We start from the raw sequence: 24,095 nt of genomic DNA, 5'->3' as shown, positions 1-24,095 counted from the left end.
GTATCTGTGGGTGACTGAGTGCCTGAATCTATACATGCAGTGCAGCATGTATGTAGCAGCCGCAGCTTATTTCCAATACAAGTTCTGTTCTACTTCATATACAGACTCAGTCGCACACAACATATAATTATAATATGTGTCATATCAAAATATTCAGCACAGTCTTCTTGTGTGTCTTAGTCACACTGTGTTGCGACTGAGGCGCATAGTCGGCAAAATCACATGCCCGATGTTAGGAGAGTTGTGCAGGACCTGACAGCACCCTCATGCCAGGCATCTCACACTTCATGGCGCATTGAGGCTGGATGTATGAAGATACATCTGTATATAAAAAATGATATATATTTACAATGAACTTGTTATTTAACAGTCTCATAAATAGAAAAGTCATCTCTACATACTTATATGTAGGAGTAGGGTTTGCCCTTGCTCGACAATTCATTGAAACCTTTCCATCTGAAGATTCTTCTGGGTGAATGGTGTCAATCGGCTGCTCTTCAAAAACTGGCCCATATCTTTTTCCTTCTTCTAAAACACAGAAGACATTATTAATTAGACTGAGGCTCAATGGACCTACGTTTCATAAAATCATGGATAACATAAATGAAAATAAAAAAGTTTTCGAAAGTAAAATGAGAAGCTCTTAGTGCTGACTAATGAATGATATCAGTAACTCGAAGCCAACATACAGACTGTATTTTAATAATTAATAACAATGGGACTGATTCAGGGTTGGTCTCAAAGAGGCAAATCACGTTATGCAGTGATGTTCAGTACATTGCGCATGTGCAGTATCCGTACTGCGCATATGCAGTATGCGTCCTGCATCACTGGATGCAGTAAGGCTGCAGACATCAAGAGACTGATAGCCTGCAGACATTTTGGGGTTGGGATGGGGCAGTGACTATGCACTCCATTTCACCTCCATTTTGTGAAGGTGCCAAGGCCAGGGTCTCGGTCTTCTGATGGAGATTTCCACACCTCATCGATGGAGCTGCCATGGCTGATCTGCGTAACCTCAGGGTTAATCAGCTGGCCGACAGTGTCGCAGAGTGATCTGATGCTGCACCCACGGAGGCAGCAAAGGATCACCCATACATGCAGGAGGTGTCTACTTACACTATAAGATTCCTGCCACATTACCATATGAAAGCATCTGTTTTCTATAACCGAACCTGAATCAGGCCCAATGTATAAGAAGCACATTGGACAGGCTCACCCTGTCAGTGGCACAACTAGGGCAGGGCACGTGCCCTGAGCGCTGTGGTAGGTCTAGCAGAGGGGGCACCGCCAGCCAGGGCATTGAAGGAAAATAATGATGAAGTTGAGAGAGATGCAGGGGGGAGATGGTGTGCTGAGAGATAACGCAGGGGAAGATGACGGTGTGCTGAGAGACGCAGGTGGGAGATGATGGTGTACTGAGATGATACAGGGAAAGATGATGGTGTACTGAGAGATGCAGGCGAGTGATCATGATGTGCTGAGAGATAACGCAGGAGAGAGATGATGGTGTGTTGGGAGATGCAGGCAGGAGATGATGGTGTGCTGGGAGATGCAGGCGGGAGATGATGGTGTGCTGAGAGACAACACAGGCGGAGATGATGGTGTGCTGGTAGATGTAGGCGGAAGATGATGGTGTCCTGAGACACCACACAGGGGGGAGATTATGGTGTACTGAGAGATGCAGGCGAGTGATCATGATGTGCTGAGAGATAACGCAGGAGGGAGATGATGGTGTGTTGGGAGATGCAGGCAGGAGATGATGGTGTGCTGGGAGATGCAGGCGGGAGATGATGGTGTGCTGAGAGACAATACAGGCGGGAGATGATGGTGTGCTGGTAGATGTAGGCGGAAGATGATGGTGTCCTGAGAGACCACATATGGGGGAGATTATGGTGTACTAAGAGATGACACGAGGGGAGGGGGGAGACGATGGTGTACTGAAAGACAACAAATGTGGGAGGTGATGGTGTGCTGAGAGATGCAGACAGGAGATGATGGTGTTCTGAGACAACGCAGAGGGAGATGATGGTGTGCTGAGAGATGATGCAGGGGGAGATGATGGTGTGCTGAGAGACGATTAAGGGAGGAAATGATAGTGTGGCTGAGAGACGCAGGGGGAGATGGTATGGCTAAAAGGCAAAGAAGGGGGAAAAGATGTGGCTGAGAGATGCAAGGGGGAGCTGGTGTGGCTGAGAGATGCAAGGGGGTGATGATAAGGCTGAGAGGTGCAGGGGGGAAATTATGGTGTGCTGAGAGACAACACTAGGGTCAGGAAGTGACCCAGGGGAAACGAGTCTGGTTGAACTACTGTTGTATGATGATGGCCTTGCTAATATTCCTACACAAACAGGAATATTACAGATGATCAAATATTGGAAAGCTGCTCAATCAGATGTAATATCAGTCAGGTGCTAAAAGGGAGGAGTAATTCTGTGTAAGAAAAAACAATTTGTGTTCCCTAATGCACACTGAGTGAGTAATAATACTACATAATAATCAGATAATACGGAGATCTTAGTTGCGTATATCTGCAGATATAGGGTTAAGCCCCCAGGCCGATCGACAAGGCTTCTCCGTCACTGGGGGTCCCTAATATTCCAGATGATGTAATATCCTACATGAATAGTGAATACAGATGTAATATCCTATATGAATAGTGAATACTGACTGAAGACGCCGTCTGCCCAGGGAAGATACATTTCTTCAGAGGTTCCCCATTGTGAGAAACCATCATATAGGTAAGGTACATATGGAATGGAAAGGAATGTTCCCAGAGTGATGAGGAATGGGTGACGTGTCATGATGACATGTCCCATTGTCAGTGAACATGCCCCTTTCATCATGTGGGCATGCCCATTTTTCCAGAATGCGCGCATAGTTTTGGAGCGAAGTGTGGGTGCCATTCTTCATCTTGCCCTGGGTGCCGAAGACCCTAGTTATGCCTTTGCCAATTGTGGTTTAGTTTAATCATGTTGCTAGTTTTTATGCAAAGGTTATAAAGTATCATATACTGAGTGAAGTACCAATCTAGGACTAAGCATCTGGAGACATTGACAAATGAAAGAGAGGTTGTTACAGTACGCAGGAAAGGGAGCATCTAGATTTCCTTAGACAAATGCTGCAGTAAATCCATTTGTCTTTAGTGTGGGGTCAGAATAGTTGCCTCCTTTATTTGAAGATTGATAATAAGGTAGAAAGTATTAACCACTTCACTGGCTAATATTTTTGGGGAACAAATACTGTGAATTTTTTTTTCTTTTAAATGTAATTAAATTATAAACATCTTTTTAAAACCATCACCCCAACCAGTGCCATTCTGCCCCCATCATGCCATTACCCCACCCCCCAGTGTCAAACGGCTGAACAGTGGTTTTAATTAATCCAAAAGTGAAGCAGCCCCAATGCCCATATGTATCCAATGAAGCATTACCCTAATTCTCCTCCACAACCACAGTAGTAATAAACACGCACAGTAATAGAACCCCCTCCAAATTTCCAACCCCCCTAGAGTGGTATTAAATATCTATGAAAATTAAACCCATGCTTATCGCCATAAGCATTAACCCCCATGGCCATAGTGTGGCCATATATATCCCCCTTATGCAGAGTACAGTAAAGCAGATCACAAGAGGGAGTGACCATTAGTCCACCTGCTGGTCTATGTACTCAGATCAAATAGGAACTAGTATATTAACTTAGCTGACGGGAATATGAGCTCCACAGTAATGTTTGCATTGCATTCTGAGGCACAAAATCAGCAGTGATGCAGGCGCCAGACAAGGAGGAAATTTGTTTTCTACATATGTAGAACAGATTTCCTCTTTAAAAACCTGTGCCTAAAGCAATATGGCATGGTTGCATCCCATCATTAAAAGCCCAGGTGGCTGTGGTCCCATCCCATGAAAGAACAAAGGGTTAATTATGACTAGTTTCCTTTCCTGAATTTCTCATTGGAAAAGACTGTATTTATGCCAGATGCTGATTGTCTTACTCATTCCTGGAACTAGCAATGTTACATAAGTCATCAAAAGGAAATACAGAGACACACATAATAATACAAATCTATGAAAGAGTCACTTATGTGAAAGATGATAGGCTGTTGAAACGGGATTTAGTTATGTCACAATACCTATGCTGAGGACCTATTATGCATTGGTGTTGCATTCACATAAAAGCTGAATGTGAAAATGAAATCTGACAATCCAAAAAGGTCCACACAAAACAAAGGCCCTCATTCCGAGTTGTTCGCTCGCTAGCTGCTTTTAGCAGCATTGCACACGCTAGGCCGCCGCCCTCTGGGAGTGTATCTTAGCTTAGCAGAATTGCGAACGAAAAATGAGCAGAACTGCTAATAAATAATTCTTTGCAGTTTCTGAGTAGCTCCGGACCTACTCACAGATTGCGATCAGCTCAGTCCGTTTAGTTGCTGGTTTGACGTCACAAACACGCCCTGCGTTTGGCCAGCCACTCCCCCGTTTCTCCAGACACTCCCGCGTTTTTCCCTGACACGCCTGTGTTTTTTTGCAAACGCTGGGGAAACGCTGAGTTGCCGCCCAGAAACGCCCCTTTCATGTCAATCTTTTACCGAACAGCAGTGCGACTGAAAAGCGCTGCAGAATCCACAGCAAATCTGCTAAGCTTTAAGTTAAATAACTAAGCGCATGTGCCCTGCGTGCTGTGCGCATGCGCAGTTTGCAACAAATCGCAGCATAGCGAAAATCGGCAACGAGCGAACAACTCGGAATGACCCCCAATGTGAGTATCAGGAAAATTAATGAAACTATAGAAGTTGACAGCTTTCCTAAATATTTGGATGGGCTCTTCCATCAGAGCCTCCCTCTGGCAATTTCTGAGTACTTACATACCGCATTCAGATCGCAAATGCCGGATCCCACCCGGTAAAAGAAACGTGTACTTACCGGGTGGGATCCGGCATTTGCTCCCCTCTGCTGGCTTTCCGACCCGGGTCGGTTGCCATAGCAGCGGGGGGGGGGGGGGGGCGCAGCAGCAGCAGGGGCGGGGGTGGAGGCGGCGCTGGGAGATGAGCTCATCTCCTGCGCCGCCTCTCCCTACGCTGTGAATGGGAACCGTGTCGCATCGACACGGCTCCCATTCACACTGCACCTGACCCGGTATTCAACCTGGGTATAATCCTTCTTTTATACCGGGTTGAATTACCGGGTCAGGCGACCCGCTAATTCCGGCAGAGTGCTTTCACATCGCACACTGACCCGTGTCGACACAGCAATATGCCGTGTCGATACCGGGTTATTTGTGCGATGTGAAAGGGGTGACATTTAGTTCATGCACACAAAAACCTTTGTTCTAAACCTTCAGCTGACCATCTACCTTGTGATGCTGCAGCCATATTTCATTATTACAAAGAAAGCTTCCTGTCTTCTGTGAGAAATTATCTGGTGATCCACTATGCTGCTTGATCCAAAATTGTACTGTGCTTCAGTACTAATAAACCTCCTGAGACCTTCAAAGCATTTCACAAATATTCCTCCCATCTCACGTGACATGTTTTCGAAGATACATTCTGTTACAGTTTGTAACCCCTTGCCTGGGACTGTACCATCTACTTGGCTATGCATGAGTTGCACTTGCACCTCAATTCATTTCTTGTGGATCCCCTTGAAGCAGTGGATATCTCCATGGTGTCGGGGTCTCTCCATTCCCTTATCGAGATTCATTTAGATTTTTATCCTGCATGTCCTATAATCATTCTCTCTTACTTTAGTAAGAGAAATAACATAAGATTTTGTAGCATTTAATTCCACAGCATTTTGTAGCATTTAATTCATTAGAAAAGTGCAGGTGACTGCAGCTTTCAGAATCAATGTGAAAAGTAAACTTAGACATTAACCTTCTCACACCAACAGCACCCTAAAACGAGTTTTATGGTAAGAACTTACCATTGTTAAAACTCTTTCTGTGAGGTACACTGGGCTCCACAAGGATGGACAATGGGGTGTAGAGTAGGATCTTGATCCGAGGCACCAACAGGCTCAAAGCTTTGACTGTTCCCAGAATGCACAGCGCCGCCTCCTATATAACCCCGCCTCCCTGCACAGGAGCTCAGTTTTTTGTTAACCAGCCCAATGCAGTAGCAGGAAAAGAGACGACAACGGTTAGTAGCCACATACACCACACTCTCACCAAAAGAGAAGTGTCAGCGGCTAATGCCATACCAACCCGAAGAAGCTAAGTGCACCAGGGTGGGCGCCTTGTGGAGCCCAGTGTACCTCGCAGAAAGAGTTTTAACAACGGTAAGTTCTTACCATAAAACCCATTTTCTGCTGCGGGGTACACTGGGCTCCAAAAGGATGGACAATGGGGATGTCCTAAAACAGTTCCTTATGGGAGGGGACGCACTCTAGCAGGCACAAGAACCCAGCGTCCAAAGGAAGCATCCTGGGAAGCGGCAGTATCGAAGGCATAGAACCTAATGAACGTGTTCCCAGAGGACCACGTAGCTGCCATGCACAATTGGTCAAGGGTCACACCACGTTGAGCCGCCCAAGAAGGTCCAACAGACCGAGTAGAATGGGCCGTAATGTGAGCAGGAGCTGACAAACCAGCTTTCACATAAGCATATTGTCACGTTTGAGGATCCGGCAGGTGAGATTTGCCCGAGGAGGTAGCAGGCTGTGAATGAACCAGATGAGGGGGGTGGATATAGTTCCTTTGCATGGGACACAGAGTAATGAAGAACGTAGGCGGGGTTTGAGAGTCAATGGAAAGTATTTATTATGTACAGGGCTGAGGTAGAGAACCGAGGCTGGGGCACGATGGTTAAAGACGTGGCTGGAGGCGAAGAACTGTGGACTGTGATTTGAAAGATGAGACTGTAGATGATGAACTGTGGAACTGTGGATGATGGGTGAAGACGTAGCTTGAGACAAGGACTGTGGACTGTGGTTTGGAAAACGAGGCTGAAGATAATAATCTGCAGGCTGTGGTCGGTGGTACAGAGGCGTGGCTGGTGAAGGAGATCTGTGGAGTGTGGCTTGAAAGACGAGGCAGAAGACCCGGGGCCGACTGTGCCCAAAGAGTCTTACTGGACCGGGTTTTCCAGGGGCTCTTCCACAGGCAGTAGCAGGCTAGAAACGGCAGGGCTGCAGCAGCAACAGAGAACCGACCAAGCAGGATCAGGAGGAACCAGAATACAGCAGGAATCCTGGGAGCACAGGCTAAAGCACCTACAACAGGGTTGTAACTTGAAGCACTGGCATCCCTGTCCTAAACCAGCCCCCTTTTATAGGGAGAGCTTCCCCTGGATTGGCTGGAAGAAACAGGAAACAGGAACTATGCTTAAAACTTGGTCTCCAACATGGCGGCGCCCAGTAAAGCAGACCTTTTTGCAAAGCCACAATGCACACTGCCCCTGGTCTCCTAGCAACGGCTCAGCAAGAGTGACCCGCTGTAGCGGCGTCCCGCCGCCACGAGCGGACCCCCTCACCGCCGCTACTGCTGCCCACGGGTCCGGCGCAGCAGCCCACCTCCGCCGCTGCCCGCACATCGCCAAGGAAGCCAGCCCCGCGGCCCCAGCGTACCGGTAAGACTCCGGACGCTGACATATGTGCAATCACCATTCTAATCCACCTGGCCAGAGTTTGCTTTAGAGCAAGCTAGCCACGTTTGTGAAATCCAAACAAAACAAAGAGAGAATCAGATTTTCGAATATAAACAGTTCTCTTCACATAGATAAGGAGAGCCCGTACCACATCCAAAGACCGCTCTTTGGGAGACAAATCAGGAGAGACAAAGGCCGGAACCACAATCTCCTGATTAAGGTGGAACGAGGACACCACCTTCGGTAAATAACCGGGACGAGTCCAAAGTACCGACCGGTCACGGTGAAAAATCAGATATGGGGAACTACAGGAAAGGGCCCCCAAATCCGACACTCTTCTAGCAGAGGCAATAGCCAGCAAGAACACCACCTTAAGGGAAAGCCACTTAAGATCAGCTGAACCAAGGGGTTCAAACGGAGGCTCCTGCAATGCCTCCAAAACCACCGACAAGTCCCAAGGAGCCACAGGCGGGACATAGGGAGGTTGGATACGCAACACACCCTGAGTGAAAGTATGAACATCAGGTAAAGTAGAAATTTTTCTCTGAAACCACACCGACAAGGCAGAAATATGAACCTTGAGGGAGGCCAGACGCAGGCCTAAATCCAGGCCCTGTTGCCGAAAAGCCAAAAGTTTGGCTGTACTAAACTTGGAAGCGTCATAATTGTTAGATGCGTACCAAACAAAGTAGGTGCGCACCACCTCCCGAAGCGTGGCCACGCGATCCCGGAGAGCCCCCGTTGTGTGTGCCTAACGTGAAGAAAACCGGAGCCTCCTGCTGTAGTTACCCGGCAACCAGGGCTCGGGAGTGTACAGCGCCGCTGGGGAAAGCTGGAGCTGCAGCAGTGAATGTCTTCTGACTTTTACCACCGCTGCTGCCCTTGAAGTCTTCACTTTTTCTTCATAAAAAAGCTCTTCTTAGGGTGCCTGGAGCAGCCCCTCTGTTAAGTGCCTGCTTACTGCAGCACCAACTACAAAACTGAGCTCCTGTGCAGGAAAGCGGGGTTATAGAGGAGGCGGCGCTGTGAATTCTGGGAACAGTCAAAGCTTTGAGCCTGTTGGTGCCTCGGATCAAGATCTTACTCTACACCCCATTGTCCATCCTTGTGGAGCCCAGTGTACCACGCAGCAGAAACACAGTTTATCTGAAACCTCTTGCTCTCCAGGAAGATCTAAACCAGATCCTCTCTGGTAGTATTGCCAAGACCCTCCTCTTTGCAACAGAAATTTTATGGGAAGCAACCAGCCAGACTCCCTTGTTTCCCATTGTCTTAGAAAATAACCTCAAATAGCTGTTTCTCTTAAAGAGTAAATAGACTCCCTAACTTTCGAAATCTGAGCCATGACCAACTGCTTTTGAGGCCTCTTTTCTAATCTGTATAACCTCTGTTAGGACTCCATTCCATCCTACAAATTGGACTCCGAAATACAAACTTACTTGTCATCTTCCCTGGCTCTCCTGAGTGCAAGCGGAATAACTTTCCAAACTGGAATAACATAACAAACAATTAAGGAGACCAGTGGGTTCTTTGAGTTGGGTTGGATTCTCACAAAAAGAAAAAAAAAATCAAACTTATCCTCTCTACAATGCTTTTAGACCTTTTTAGCGCAATCTTTTGGGGCCAGATTTTTTTTCAGGCCACCACCAAAGCTAAAGTTTTAATTATTAAAGAGAGATATAACACCATTCTATGTTCCAACTATAGAACTATGGGCCTAATTCAGACTTGATCGTAGCAGCACATTTATTAACACATGGGCAAAACCATGTGCACTGCAGGTGGGGGCAGATATAACATGTGCAGAGAGAGTTAGATTTGGGTGGGTTATATTGTTTCTGTGCAGGGTAAATACTGGCTGCTTCATTTTTACACTGCAATTTAGATTTCAGTTTTAACACACCCCACCCAAATCTAACTCTCCCTGCATATGTTATATCTGCCCCCCTGCAGTGCACATGGTATTGCCCATCTGCTAGGCCCTATATCTATAATGAATGTGGACCTTAACCTATTTGGCAACATTCTTGCAAATAGACAGGCCCAGGTCATAACTACATTAATCATCTCAGATTGAGTCCATTCATCCTAGGACACCAGGTTGTGAAAAATACCGAAAAAGCCATAGGCCTAATCTAAAGATCTATTGGATGCCTTGGATGCCAAGGAGGCCTTCAATAGGTAAGCTTGTCCGCCATGATCAATTTCCTGTGTGATGTTGATTTTTCTGGTTCCTTACTCTGCTGGATTGTAGCTCTATATTTTAATCCCTCAGAGGCAGTTTTACTGATGGTTTCTCCTCCTCCACATTCCACATCTCCAACGGCACTAAGCCACTCCTGTTTGCTCTCTTTGTGGTGCCTCTTGCCTCTGCACTGAAAAACAATCGCAAGATAACAGGTACTACTGTCAGCTGCAAAGAGCATTAGTTGGTGCTCGATGTGGACACCAACATCTCATTTCACTCCCTGCACTCTTCTGGGAACTTAAATCTTATGGCTCACTCTCCAACTTTATTACGAACTCAGATAAAACTGAGAACTTACTGCTTAATATCCCTGTTCTTCTCTTCTCCCAACTGAAGGAGAATAATAAGTGCAAATATGAAAGAAAAGAGGGTCAAAAGAATCAACGCCCCCTGTCCAGAGCATAAACACATCGTCAACGTAACTTGTATACAACATGATGTGTTGTTTGACATTAGAATCTTAAAAAACATTTTACGTTCTTGATCGAACATACTGTAAAAAAGTGTAACAAACATCACTACCAGACTTGTACTCCTAAATCAACAATATTTCTCTAACGTCCTAGTGGATGCTGGGGACTCCGTAAGGACCATGGGGAATAGTCGGGCTCCGCAGGAGACAGGGCACTTTAAGAAAGAATTTGGATACCGGTGTGCTCTGGCTCCTCCCTCTATGTCCCTCCTCCAGACCTCAGTTTGAATCTGTGCCCGGACGAGCTGGGTGCTACTTAGTGAGCTCTCCTGAGCTTGCTATAAGAAAGTATTTTGTTAGGTTTTTTTATTTTCAGAGAGATCTGCTGGCAACAGACTCTCTGCATCGTGGGACTGAGGGGAGAGAAGCAGCCCTACTCACTGAAGATAGGTCCTGCTTCTTAGGCTACTGGACACCATTAGCTCCAGAGGGATCGTACGCAGGATCTCACCCTTTGTCGTCCGATCCCGGAGCCGTGCCGCCGTCCCCCTCGCAGAGCCGGAAGACAGAAGCCGGTGACAGAAGCAAGAAGACTTCAAAATCGGCGGCAGAAGACTCCAGTCTTCAAACTGAGGTAGCGCACAGCACTGCAGCTGTGCGCCATTGCTCCCACATTAAACCCACATACTCCGGTCACTGTAGGGTGCAGGGCGCAGGGGGGGGGGGGCGCCCTGGGCAGCAATTAGAACCTCTTGGCAGAAAGGGGCATATATACAGTTGGGCACTGTATATATGCATGAGCCCCCGCCATAATTTTACACAGAAACGCGGGACAGAAGCCCGCCGCTGAGGGGGCGGGGCTTTTTCCTCAGCACTCACCAGCGCCATTTTCTCTCCACAGCTCCGCTGAGAGGAAGCTCCCCAGGCTCTCCCCTGCAGATTCACGTAGAAGAGGGTAAAAAGAGAGGGGGGGCACATAAATTAGGCGCAAAAAACATTATATACAGCAGCTACTGGGTTAACACTAAGTTACTGTGTGATTCCTGGGGTATATAGCGCTGGGGTGTGTGCTGGCATACTCTCTCTCTGTCTCTCCAAAGGGCCTTGTGGGGGAACTGTCTTCAAAAAGAGCATCCCCTGTGTGTGTGGTGTGTCGGTACGCTTGTGTCGACATGTTTGACGAGGAAGGCTATGTGGAAGCAGAGCGGGAGCAAATGAATGAGGTGTCTCCGCCGACGGCCTCTACACCTGATTGGATGGATATGTGGAAGGTTTTAAATGATAATGTTAATTCCTTGCATAAAAGATTGGATAAAGCTGAAACCTTAGGACAGTCGGGGTCTCAGCCCATGCCTGATCCTATGTCGCAGAGGCCGTCAGGGTCTCAGAAGCGCCCACTATCCCAAATTGTTGACACAGATACCGACACGGATTCTGACTCCAGTGTCGACTATGATGATGCAAAGTTACAGCCTAAATTGGCTAAAGCTATACGTTATATGATTATAGCAATGAAGGAGGTGTTGCACATCACAGAGGAAACCCCAGTCCCTGACAAGAGGGTTCATATGTATGGGAAAAAAAGGCAGGTGGTGACCCATTCCCCCTTCACATGAGCTAAATGAGTTATGTGAAAAAGCTTGGGGATCTCCAGATAAAAAACTGCAGATTTCCAAACAGATGCTTATGGCGTATCCTTTCCCGACAACGGACAGGCTACGCTGGGAATCCTCCCCTAGGGTGGACAAAGCTCTAACACGCTTATCCAAGAAGGTGGCCCTACCGTCACAGGATACGGCCACCCTAAAAGATGCTGCAGATAGAAAGCAAGAGGGTACCCTGAAGTCCATTTATACACATTCAGGTACCTTACTAAGGCCGGCAATTGCGTCGGCCTGGGTGTGTAGTGCTGTAGCAGCATGGACGGATACCTTATCTGAGGAACTTGATACCTTAGACAAGGATACTATATTAATGACCCTGGGGCATATAAAAGATGCTGTCCTATATATGAGAGATGCTCAAAGAAACATTAGCCTACTGGGCTCTAGAATAAATGCAATGTCGATTTCTGCCAGAAGGGTCCTGTGGACTCGGCAATGGACAGGCGATGCCGACTCAAAAAGGCACATGGAGGTTTTACCTTACAAGGGTGAGGAATTGTTTGGGGAGGGTCTCTCGGACCTGGTCTCCACAGCTACTGCTGGAAAGTCAAATTTTTTGCCATATGTTCCCTCACAACCTAAGAAAGCACCGTATTACCAAATGCAGTCCTTTCGTTCACAAAAAGGCAAGAAAGTCTGAGGTGCGTCCTTTCTTGCCAGAGGCAGGGGCAGAGGAAAGAAGCTGCACAACACAGCTAGTTCCCAGGAACAGAAGTCCTCCCCGGCTTCCACTAAATCCACCGCATGACGCTGGGGCTCCACAGGCGGAGCTAGGCCCGGTGGGGGCGCTTCTCCGAAATTTCAGCCACAAGTGGGTTCACTCCCAGGTGGATCCCTGGGCAATAGAAATTGTGTCTCAGGGATACAAGCTAGAATTCGAAGAGATGCCCCCTCACCGATACCTCAAATCGGCCCTGCCAGCTTCCCCCTTAGAGAAGGAAATAGTGTTAGCTGCAATTCACAAATTGTATCTCCAGCAGGTGGTGGTCAAGGTTCCCCTCCTTCAACAAGGAAAGGGTTATTATTCGACCATGTTTGTGGTACCGAAACCGGACGGTTCGGTCAGACCCATATTGAATTTAAAATCCCTGAACATATACCTGAAAAGGTTCAAGTTCAAGATGGAATCGCTCAGAGCGGTCATCGCAAGCCTGGAAGGGGGGGATTTTATGGTGTCTCTGGAAAGGATGCATACCTTCATGTCCCCATTTATCCGCCTCATCAGGCGTACCTCAGATTTGTGGTACAGGATTGTCATTACCAATTCCAGACGTTGCCGTTTGGTCTCTCCACGGCACTGAGAATATTTACCAAGGTAATGGCGGAAATGATGGTGCTCCTGCAAAAGCAAGGGGTCACAATTATCCCATACTTGGACGATATCCTCATAAAGGTGAGGTCCAGAGAGCAGTTGCTGATCAGCGTAGCACGCTCTCGAGAAGTGTTACAACAACACGGATGGATTCTAAATATTCCAAAGTCGCAGTTGATTCCTTCGACTCGTCTGCCCTTCCTGGGCATGATTCTGGACACAGACCAGAAGAGGGTTTATCTCCCGATGGAGAAGGCTCAGGAGCTCATGACACTGGTCGGAGACTTAATAAAACCAAAACAGGTGTCGGTGCATCACTGCACGCGAGTCCTGGGAAAGATGGTGGCATCATACGAGGCCATTCCCTTCGGCAGGTTCCATGCGAGGACCTTTCAATGGAATCTGTTGGACAAGTGGTCCGGATCACATCTACAGATGCATCGGCTGATCACCCTATCCCCCAGGGCCAGGGTGTCTCTCCTGTGGTGGCTGCAGAGTGCTCACCTTCTCGAGGGCCGCAGATTCGGCATTCAGGACTGGGTCCTGGTGACCACGGATGCAAGCCTCCGAGTGTTGGGGGGCAGTCACACAGGGAAGAAATTTCCAAGGTCTGTGGTCAAGTCAGGAGACTTGCCTTCACATCAATATCCTGGAACTAAGGGCCATATACAACGCCCTAAGTCAAGCGGAGACCCTGCTTCGCGACCAATCGGTGCTGATTCAGTCAGACAACATCACCACAGTGGCTCATGTAAACCGCCAAGGCGGCACAAGGAGCAGGGTGGCGATGGCGGAAGGCACCAGAATTCTTCGCTGGGCGGAGAATCACGTAAGAGCACTGTCAGCAGTGTTCATTCCGGGGGTGGACAACTGGGAAGCAGACTTCCTCAGCAGGCACGACCTCCACCCGGGAGAGTGGGGACTTCATCAAGAAGTCTTCACGCAGATTGCAAGTCGGTGGGAACTGCCACAAGTGGACATGATGGCATCCCGCCTCAACAAAAAGCTACAGAGGTATTGCGCCAGGTCAAGAGACTCTCAGGCGATAGCTGTAGACGCACTAGTGACACCGTGGGTGTTCCAGTCGGTTTATGTATTTCCTCCTCTTCCTCTCATACCCAAGGTGCTGAGAATCATAAGAAAAAGAGGAGTGAGAACAATACTCATTGTTCCGGATTGGCCAAGAAGGACTTGGTATCCAGATCTGCAAGAAATGCTCACAGAGGACCCATGGACTCTGCCTCTAAGACAGGACTTGTTGCAACAGGGGCCCTGTCTGTTCCAAGACTTACCGCGGCTGCGTTTGACGGCATGGCGGTTGAACGCTGGATCCTAGCAGAAAAAAGGCATCCCGGATGAGGTTATTCCTACGCTGATAAAGGCTAGGAAGGACGTGACGGCTAAACATTATCACCGTATATGGCGAAAATATGTTGCTTGGTGTGAGGCCAGGAATGCCCCTACGGAGGAATTCCAGCTGGTCCGTTTCCTTCACTTCCTACAGTCGGGAGTGACTTTGGGCCTGAAATTGGGTTCCATTAAGGTCCAGATTTCGGCCCTATCCATTTTCTTTCAAAAAGAACTGGCTTCTCTTCCTGATGTTCAGACGTTTGTGAAGGGAGTGCTGCATATTCAACCCCCTTTTGTGCCTCCAGTGGCACCTTGGGATCTTAACGTGGTGTTGAGTTTCCTGAAGTCACACTGGTTTGAGCCACTCAAGACCGTGGAGTTAAAATTTCTCACGTGGAAGGTGGTCATGCTATTAGCCTTGGCTTCTGCTAGGCGTGTCTCAGAATTAGCGGCTTTGTCACATAAAAGCCCCTATCTGGTTTTCCATATGGACAGGGCAGAATTGCGGACCTGTCCACAATTTCTGCCAAAAGTGGTGTCATCTTTTCATATGATCCAACCTATTGTGGTGCCTGTGGCTACTCGTGACTTGGGGGATTCCGAGTTACTAGATGTGGTCAGGGCTTTGAAGGTTTATGTAGCCAGAACGGCTAGAGTCAGGAAAACTGAGTCGCTGTTTATCCTGTATTCATCCAACAAGCTGGGTGCTCCTGCTTCAAAGCAGACTATTGCTCGCTGGATCTGTAACACGATTCAGCAGGCTCATTCTGCGTCTGGATTGCCGCTTCCAAAATCAGTAAAAGCCCACTCCACAAGGAAGGTGGGCTCTTCTTGGGCGGCTGCCCGAGGGGTCTCGGTATTACAGCTTTGCCGAGCAGCTACTTGGTCAGGTTCGAACACTTTTGCAAAGTTCTACAAGTTTGATACCCTGGCTGAGGAGGACCTTGTGTTTGCTCATTCGGTGCTGCAGAGTCATCCGCACTCTCCCGCCCGTTTGGGAGCTTTGGTATAATCCCCATGGTCCTTACGGAGTCCCCAGCATCCACTAGGACGTTAGAGAAAATAAGATTTTACTTACCGGTAAATCTATTTCTCGTAGTCCGTAGTGGATGCTGGGCGCCTGTCCCAAGTGCGGACTTCTTCTGCAATACTTGTATATAGTTATTGCTTAAATAAGGGTTATGTTATGGTTGCATCAGGGTTGATCTGATTCTCCGTTGTTGTTCATACTGTTAACTGGGTAAGTTTATCACAAGTTATACGGTGTGATTGGTGTGGCTGGTATGAGTCTTGCCCTGGATTCCAAAATCCTTTCCTTGTACTGTCAGCTCTTCCGGGCATGCGTGAGGTCTTAAACTGCATTTGCATCCGAAAGCAGACTAAGTCCCGGCAGTGGGCGTTGATGGGGTATTGACACCACATTTTGTGGGCATTGACGCACCATTTGGGTAGCGCAGTTCAGACATTGGAGGCGTGTCCGGACAGCTTGTGGGATGGGCCGCAGCGGCTGTGCGACGTCACTTGCAGCTGCTGTGACCTAAATCATGGCGACCCGCCATTTGCCTACACAGCTAGGCTGCGTAGGCAGGGGGCTTCTCTTATCATGTGAGCACTTCGCATGTTAGCAGGGGGGAGGACCCGGCATGTGGAGCGGACTTGCCCTGTGCTGGGCATCACCCCGCATGCTAGTGAAGTTAGTTGTAGTTGAGTGAATAGTCGCACAGCTACAACTCATGCTGAATCAGGGCCAAAGGGCCTTATTCAGGTTTGTTAGTAAAGCAAAAAAAGCACACTATTGTTTATTAGTAAAGCAAAAAAGCACACTATTGGGCAAAACCATGTTACACTGCAGGTGGGGTAGATGTAACATGTGCACAGAGATTAGATTTGAGTAGGGTGTGTAAAGCAGCCAGTATTTACCATGAACAGAAACGATATAACACACGCAAATCTAAATCTCTCTGCATTTTGAAGTTGCTTCATTCTTTTAGCATCCGTGTATCTGGCACAATGTTTGGCAGGAGCCTTCTTGGGGACAGGAACAGGTGATGCTTATGAGAGGTGTTAGGCGGAGTTGGGATGAGGGAGGGTTGGTGTGGTGGACACCCTGAAGTTCACATGGTAGGTACGCATAAAAATGCCCTTAGAGAACTCCTGCGTAAAGCATAGCCTCTTCAAGGGGAAATGTTCAGCAGTGAAACTCTCATAGAACTCACCATTGCAGTAAACCTCGAAGACAAACTTTAACAGTTGCCTAGCCACCACCAGTTCGCATAACCCACCATATGTAAGGGTTGGGACATGTTAAAGAGGTACAGTACATAGCGAAGCTGGGGTAGTTTTCCCCCTCACTGTCATGGGACATGATGGAGAAGTCCCCTCCCAGGGTTTGGTTCGGATATGAGAACATCAGAAATACACTAATTAAACATCATTGGATAAACAATTTGTCTACATTATATTGTTTCTGTATCTGATGACTGTTTTTCAATGTGGATGTGTCAGCTGTTTGTATTTACTGCAATTTATTGTCTATTTCTTATATGCTAATAAATTGAAGTATTTTAAGAAGATCGTGGTCTAACTCTGGAAGAGATTTTATAACTATTAACACAGCTCCCTTGGACATATATATATATATACACACACAGTATACATATACAGGTACTCAACCATAAAATTGGACTGTAGTGGTAGTTATGCCGCTACATAAATGTGACTCTTGTGAGGTTACTACTCTTTGAAGGGAAACAGATGTTGCAGCTCAATGTCATGTACTGTACAGTCACCAATTGCCTTTAACGCCAACTGACCTTTTTAAGCAAAGCTCTTATTTTACTTTAGGGAGAGACACAAAAGCGCACTGTAACACTGAAAGGAATGGATAGAATAATGTCAGCACACTACAGCATCACAGTACTAACATATACTTTTTTATGAATGTATTGCATTACTTTTGTTAACTATAATTTTCGTTTTTTACTCTGGGATGAGTTATCGAAGAAATTAATAAATTGCCCCAATAAATCATTTCTTATTGCTGTGATATACATAGTTATGGGATCGTAGACAAGGCCTATACAGATGTGTCCTCATACACCTAGTATCTATACGCCATGTGGCACGATAAGCCCTGCACTACTGAGCTGCGCCGAGAGGTGAGACCAGGGCTGTCTCTACCATTATGCAGCTTTAGGCTGCTGCCTAGGGGCGCCGGTCCCTGGAGGGTGCCACTGAAATTATCTATCAAAAAACTGAAGGATGTCTTTGTATGCGACCTCCTCCTTTTACACTGCAATGGCTGTTGCTGCGCGTCTAATCGGGTGCAGCTGCCGATATCAGGTTGTACCACATAATATCTCAGCACTTCCTGCGTGCTGATACGTGTAAGGGTACATAGCAGGCAGATGTAACTACAGTATGGCTCCCGAGGGGCGCCCCCACGGCTGCTCCTCATAGCCATTATGCACATCCTCCAGGCCCCTGGATCCCGGCACTCCAGGAGCAAGCAACACCTGACTACATGTCTGAACCCAGCAGCATCGCTGTAATGTTGCTGCCGCATGTAAGAGGAACCATGCCAATTATGAGGGAAAACAAGGAAACTTTTAGGTAAGTAACCCATGGGAGTTTCTGTGGAACCATATACAGTACAGATCTTACAACCCGATGGGTGGTTTTCACTTGTAAACAGCATAATAGGAAAAACACAGGCACTGGGTCACAATACATTATGGAGGGGGAGGGGGGTCAGTCATGAAAAAATGGCAATAAGGACCCGCCACACTGCTGTCTCAAGCTCCTGCACGTTACTTATTCACCACCACAGTCTGAGCCTCTTCACCAGCGGCACCCGCTACAGCCATTCAGCCGTCCGGCAGTCAGTTGCGCCCTCCCTCCCCGCGGACATCTAACCGACACCGCCGCTCCCACATCTAAATCACGGACCCTGTGTGCTGATCGTTGATCTGGCTGAGATCACACTGGAACCAGTGGTGAGCAAACAAAACTTAAGGCGGATGGGGAGGTGGAAGCATAGCGCAATATCCTTGGCCACAGTTCAGCTTTATAGCTATTATAATAAGAATTTACTTACCGATAATTCTATTTCTCATAGTCCGTAGTGGATGCTGGGGACTCCGTAAGGACCATGGGGAATAGCGGCTCCGCAGGAGACTGGGCACAGGGAATAGCGGCTCCGCAGGAGACTGGGCACATCTAAAGAAAGCTTTAGGACTATCTGGTGTGCACTGGCTCCTCCCCCTATGACCCTCCTCCAAGCCTCAGTTAGGATACTGTGCCCGGACGAGCGTACACAATAAGGAAGGATTTTGAATCCCGGGTAAGACTCATACCAGCCACACCAATCACACCGTATAACCTGTGATCTGAACCCAGTTAACAGCATGATAACAGAGGAGCCTCTGAAAGATGGCTCACAACAATAATAACCCGATTTTTGTAACAATAACTATGTACAAGTATTGCAGACAATCCGCACTTGGGATGGGCGCCCAGCATCCACTACGGACTATGAGAAATAGAATTATCGGTAAGTAAATTCTTATTTTCTCTAACGTCCTAAGTGGATGCTGGGGACTCCGTAAGGACCATGGGGATTATACCAAAGCTCCCAAACGGGCGGGAGAGTGCGGATGACTCTGCAGCACCAAATGAGAGAACTCCAGGTCCTCCTCAGCCAGGATATCAATTTTGTAGAATTTTACAAACGTATTTGCTCCTGACCAAGTAGCTGCTCGGCAAAGTTGTAAAGCCGAGACCCCTCGGGCAGCCGCCCAAGATGAGCCCACCTTCCTTGTGGAGTGGGCATTTACAGATTTTTGGCTGTGGCAGGCCTGCCACAGAATGTGCAAGCTGAATTGTACTACAAATCCAACGAGCAATAGTCTGCTTAGAAGCAGGAGCACCCAGCTTGTTGGTTGCATACAGGATAAACAGCGAGGCAGATTTCCTGACTCCAGCCGTCCTGGAAACACATATTTTCAGGGCACTGACAACGTCTAGCAACTTGGAGTCCTCCAAGTCCCTAGTAGCCGCAGGCACCACAAATAGGTTGGTTCAGGTGAAACGCTGAAACCACCTTGGGGAGAAACTGAGGACGAGTCCTCAATTCCGCCCTGTCCGAATGGAAAATCAGATAAGGGCTTTTTCAGGATAAAGCCGCCAATTCTGACACGCGCCTGGCCCAGGCCAGGGCCAACAGCATGACCACTTTTCATGTGAGATATTTTAACTCCACAGCAGGGGTGTATCTACCCATTGGCCAGGATGGCACTCACCAGGGGCGCCAGCCGAGCAGGGGGCGCCGCCCGATGGTACCACCCTCGGCCAGTGGGTGGAATCCCTTAAGCCGTAGTGTCTGGCAATACCTGCTGTGCCAAGCTACCTGTGCATTGCCTGGGATGGAGGGTGGAGGATCGCTCAGCAGACAGGAGTTGGCACCGGTGTCCAGCACCGCAATGCACTACAGGGAAGAAACTGAAAATAAACTACAACGCCCAGCAACCTTTGTTGTCTGAAGCTCCCGGCGGCAAGGGCTGCCGGGAGCTGTAGTTTGTTTTTCAGTTTCTTCACGTAGTTTGGTGTGGTGTCGGAAACTGGCGCCAGCTCCTGCCTGCAGAGCGATCCTCCACCCTCCATCCCAGGCAGTTCAACACAGCAGGTATTTCCAGACACTACGACTATCTGCATGGATGTTGTGGGGTGGGGACTAGGGCTATGTGCTGTGTGGGGAGTCTATGTATGTGCTGAGAGTGGGGGAGACTACTACTATGTGCTAAGGGGAGACTACTACTATGTGCTAAGGGCAGACTACAGCTAAGTGCTGTGAGGGGTATGGGGACTATGGCTATGTGCGTGGGGTGGTGAGGGGCTATGTGCAGAGAGGGGAACTGTGGCTATCTATGTTGGCAGGGAATTGTTATTTGAAGGGAGGGAGGTGGGGACTACTGTATGACTTGGGTTGGGAGAGGTGGAGACTACAGCTATGTGCTGGGGGGACTATGGCTATTGCTTGGGGAGGTGGGGGCTATGGCTATTTATTAGGAGGGGACTATGTCTATGTGCTGGGAGGGGGATGGGGACTATGACTATATAACTGTGGGGGCTTATCTGGCACTGTGGGGGCATGTGTATCTGGCAATGTGGGGGCATATCTGGCAACATGGGGGCATATCTGGCAATGTGGGGGAATATGTGTATCTGGCACTGTGGGGGCATATCTAGCAAAGTGGGGGCATATCTGGCACTGTGGGGGCATGAGTGTATCTGGCACTGTGAGGGCATATTTGTATCTGGCACTGTGGGGGCATATGTCAATCTGGCACTATTGGGGCATATGTGTATCTGGCGCTGCAGTATTGGGGTCATATGTGTATCACGCCCCCATTTTCATTAGCCACGCCTTTGGCATGCGCACACAGTACCACTAACATTTTTTTTCTACTTGCACCACTGGGTAATATGCTGCACTGCACTTCTTTGCACTACTATTTGATTATACTACCTGGCCTTTGGTGGCATTGCGTCCTCAGCCAGGCCAGGCACTACTGATGTCTCCTCAGTGTTATAAGAATTGCTGTGTGGGCATAATGTGTAAAGGGGACTGCTACTGTGTGGGCATGATGTGTATAAGGGTTACTACTGTGTAGCGTAATTTGAATTGGGGGAACTATTGTATGGTTGTGCCCCTTTCCCACAAGATCCTGTCCCTTTTTGCACATGCACCTTTCCTATTTCAAATATGGGGGGCGCCAGTGCCTTACTTTGCCAGGGGCGCTCGGACCCCTAGATACACCCCTGCTCCACAGATTTAAGTGGTTCAAACCAATGAGACTTTTGGAACCCAAAACTACATTGAGATCCCAAAGTGCCACTGGAGGCACAAAAGGAGGCTGTATATGCAGTACCCCTTTTACAAACGTCTGAACTTCAGGGACTGAAGCTAGTTCTTTTTTGGAAGAAAATTGACAGGGCCGAAATTTGAACCTTAATGGACCCCAATTTCAGGCCCATAGACACTCCTGTTTGCAGGAAATGTAGGAATCGACCCAGTTGAATTTCCTCCGTCGGGCCTTACTGGCCTCGCACCACGCAACATATTTTCGCCAATTGCGGTGATAATGTTTTTGCGGTTACATCCTTCCTGGCTTTGATCAGGATAGGGATGACTTCATCCGGAATGCCTTTTTTCCTTCAGGTTCCGGCGTTCAACCGCCATGCCGTCAAACGCAGCCGCGGTAAGTCTTGGAACAGACAGGGTCCTTGCTGGAGCAGGTCCCTTCTTAGAGGTAGAGGCCACGGATCCTCCGTGACCATCTCTTGAAGTTCCGGTTACCAAGTCCTTCTTGGCCAATCCGGAACCACGAATATAGTGTTTACTCCTCTCCATCTTATCAATCTCAGTACCTTGGGTATGAGAGGCAGAGGAGGGAACACATACCCTGACTGGTACACCCACGGTGTTACCAGAGCATCTACAGCTTATTGCCTGAGGGTCCCTGGACCTGGCGCAATACCTGTCGAGTTTTTAATCATGTGGAAGACTTCTGGGTGAAGTCCCCACTCTCCCGGGTGGAGGTCGTGCTGAGGAAGTCTGCTTCCCAGTTGTCCACTCCCGGAATGAATACTGCTGACAGTGCTATCACATGATTTTCCGCCCAGCGAAGAATCCTTGCAGCTTCTGCCATTGCCCTCCTGCTTCTTGTGCCACCCTGTCTGTTTACGTGGGTGACTGCCGTGATGTTGTCCTACTGGATCAACACCGGCTGACCTTGAAGCAGAGGTCTTGCTAAGCTTAGAGCATTGTAAATGTCCCTTAGCTTCAGGATATTTATGTGAAGTGATGTCTCCAGGCTTGACCATAAGCCCTGGATATTCCTTCCCTGTGTGACTGCTCCCCAGCCTCGCAGGCTGGCATCCGTGGTCACCAGGACCCAGTCCTGAATGCCTAATCTGCGGCCCTCTAGAAGATGAGCACTCTGCAACCACCACAGGAGGGACACCCTTGTCCTTGGTGACAGGGTTATCCGCTGATGCATCTGAAGATGCGACCCGGACCAATTGTCCAGCAGGTCCCACTGGAAAGTTCTTCCGTGGAATCTGCCGAATGGGATTGCTTCGTAGGAAGCCACCATTTTACTCAGAACCCTTGTGCATTGATGCACTGAGACTTGGCTCGGTTTTAGGAGGTTCCTGACTAGCTCGGATAACTCCCTGGCTTTCTCCTCCGGGAGAAACACCTTTTTCTGGACTGTGTCCAGGATCATCCCTAGGAACAGAAGACACGTCGTCGGAACCAGGTGCGATTTTGGAATATTGAGAATCCAATCGTGCTGCCGCAACACTACCTGAGATGGTGCTACACCGACCTCCAACTGTTCCCTGGATCTTACCCTTATCAGGGAATTGTCCAAGTAAGGGATAACTAAAATTCACTTCCTTCGAAGGAATATCATTATTTCGGCCATTACCTTGGTAAAGACCCGGGGTGCCGTGGACCATCCATACGGCAGCGTCTGAACTGATAGTGACAGTTCTGTACCATAAACCTGAGGTACCCTTGGTGAGAAGGGTAAATTATTGACAAGAAGGTAAGCATCCTTGATGTCCCGAGACATCATGTAGTCCCCTTCTTCCAGGTTCGCAATCACTGCTCTGAGTGACTCAATCTTGAATTTGAACCTCTGTATGTAAGTGTTCAAAGATTTTAGATTTAGAATCGGTCTCACCGAGCCGTCTGGCTTCGGTACCACAACAGTGTGGAATAATACCCCGTTCCCTGTTGCAGGAGGGGTATCTTGATTATCACCTGCTGGGAATACAGCTTGTGAATGGCTTCCAAAACTGTCTCCCTGTCAGAAGGAGACATCGGTAAAGCCGACTTTAGGAAACGGCGAGGGGGAGACGTCTCGAATTCTAATTTGTACCCCTGAGATATCACCTGAAGGATCCAGGGGTCTACTTGCGAGTGAGCCCACTGCGTGCTGAAATTCATTGAGACGGGCCCCCCACCGTGCCTGATTCTGCTTGTAAAGCCCCAGCGTATACTGAGTGCTTGGCAGAGGCGGGAGAGGGTTTCTGTTCCTGGGAACTGGCTGATTTCTGCAGCCTTTTTCCTCTCCCTCTGTCACGGGGCAGAAATGAGGAACCTTTTGCCCGCTTGTCCACGAAAAGACTCCGCCTGATAATACGGCGTCTTCTCATGTTGAGAGGCGACCTGGGGTACAAACGTGGAATTCCCAGCTGTTGCCGTGGCCACCAGGTCTGAAAGACCGACCCCAAATAACTCCTCTTAATAAAGCAATACTTCCAAATGCCGTTTGGAATACGCATCACCTGACCACTGACGTGTCCATAACCCTCTACTGGTAGAAATGGACAACGCGTTTAGACTTGATGCCAGTCGGCAATTATTCCGCTGTGCATCACGCATATATAGAAATGCATCTTTTAAATGCTCTATAGGCAAAAATATACTGTCCCTATCTAGGGTATCAATATTTTCA

At 48.3% G+C, this 24,095-nt stretch overlaps 1 protein-coding gene across 3 annotated transcripts in view; it reads right to left on the bottom strand.

The window, feature by feature from the left end:
• CNTN1 (contactin 1) overlaps window positions 1–24,095 on the bottom strand; it is a 337,119-nt gene that overhangs the window by 96,354 nt on the left and 216,670 nt on the right. For all 3 annotated transcript variants that reach the window (XM_063927312.1, XM_063927314.1, XM_063927313.1), the window contains one exon: window positions 402–528. In XM_063927312.1, coding sequence (XP_063783382.1) covers window positions 402–528 — 127 coding nt within the window. The remainder of the gene's footprint in view (window positions 1–401; window positions 529–24,095) is intronic.

Source organism: Pseudophryne corroboree, chromosome 6, assembly GCF_028390025.1.
Source record: "Pseudophryne corroboree isolate aPseCor3 chromosome 6, aPseCor3.hap2, whole genome shotgun sequence".
Taxonomy (NCBI): domain Eukaryota; kingdom Metazoa; phylum Chordata; class Amphibia; order Anura; family Myobatrachidae; genus Pseudophryne; species Pseudophryne corroboree.
The sequence above is the reverse complement of the archived record's forward strand: the minus strand, read 5'-3'. Positions and strand labels throughout refer to the sequence as shown.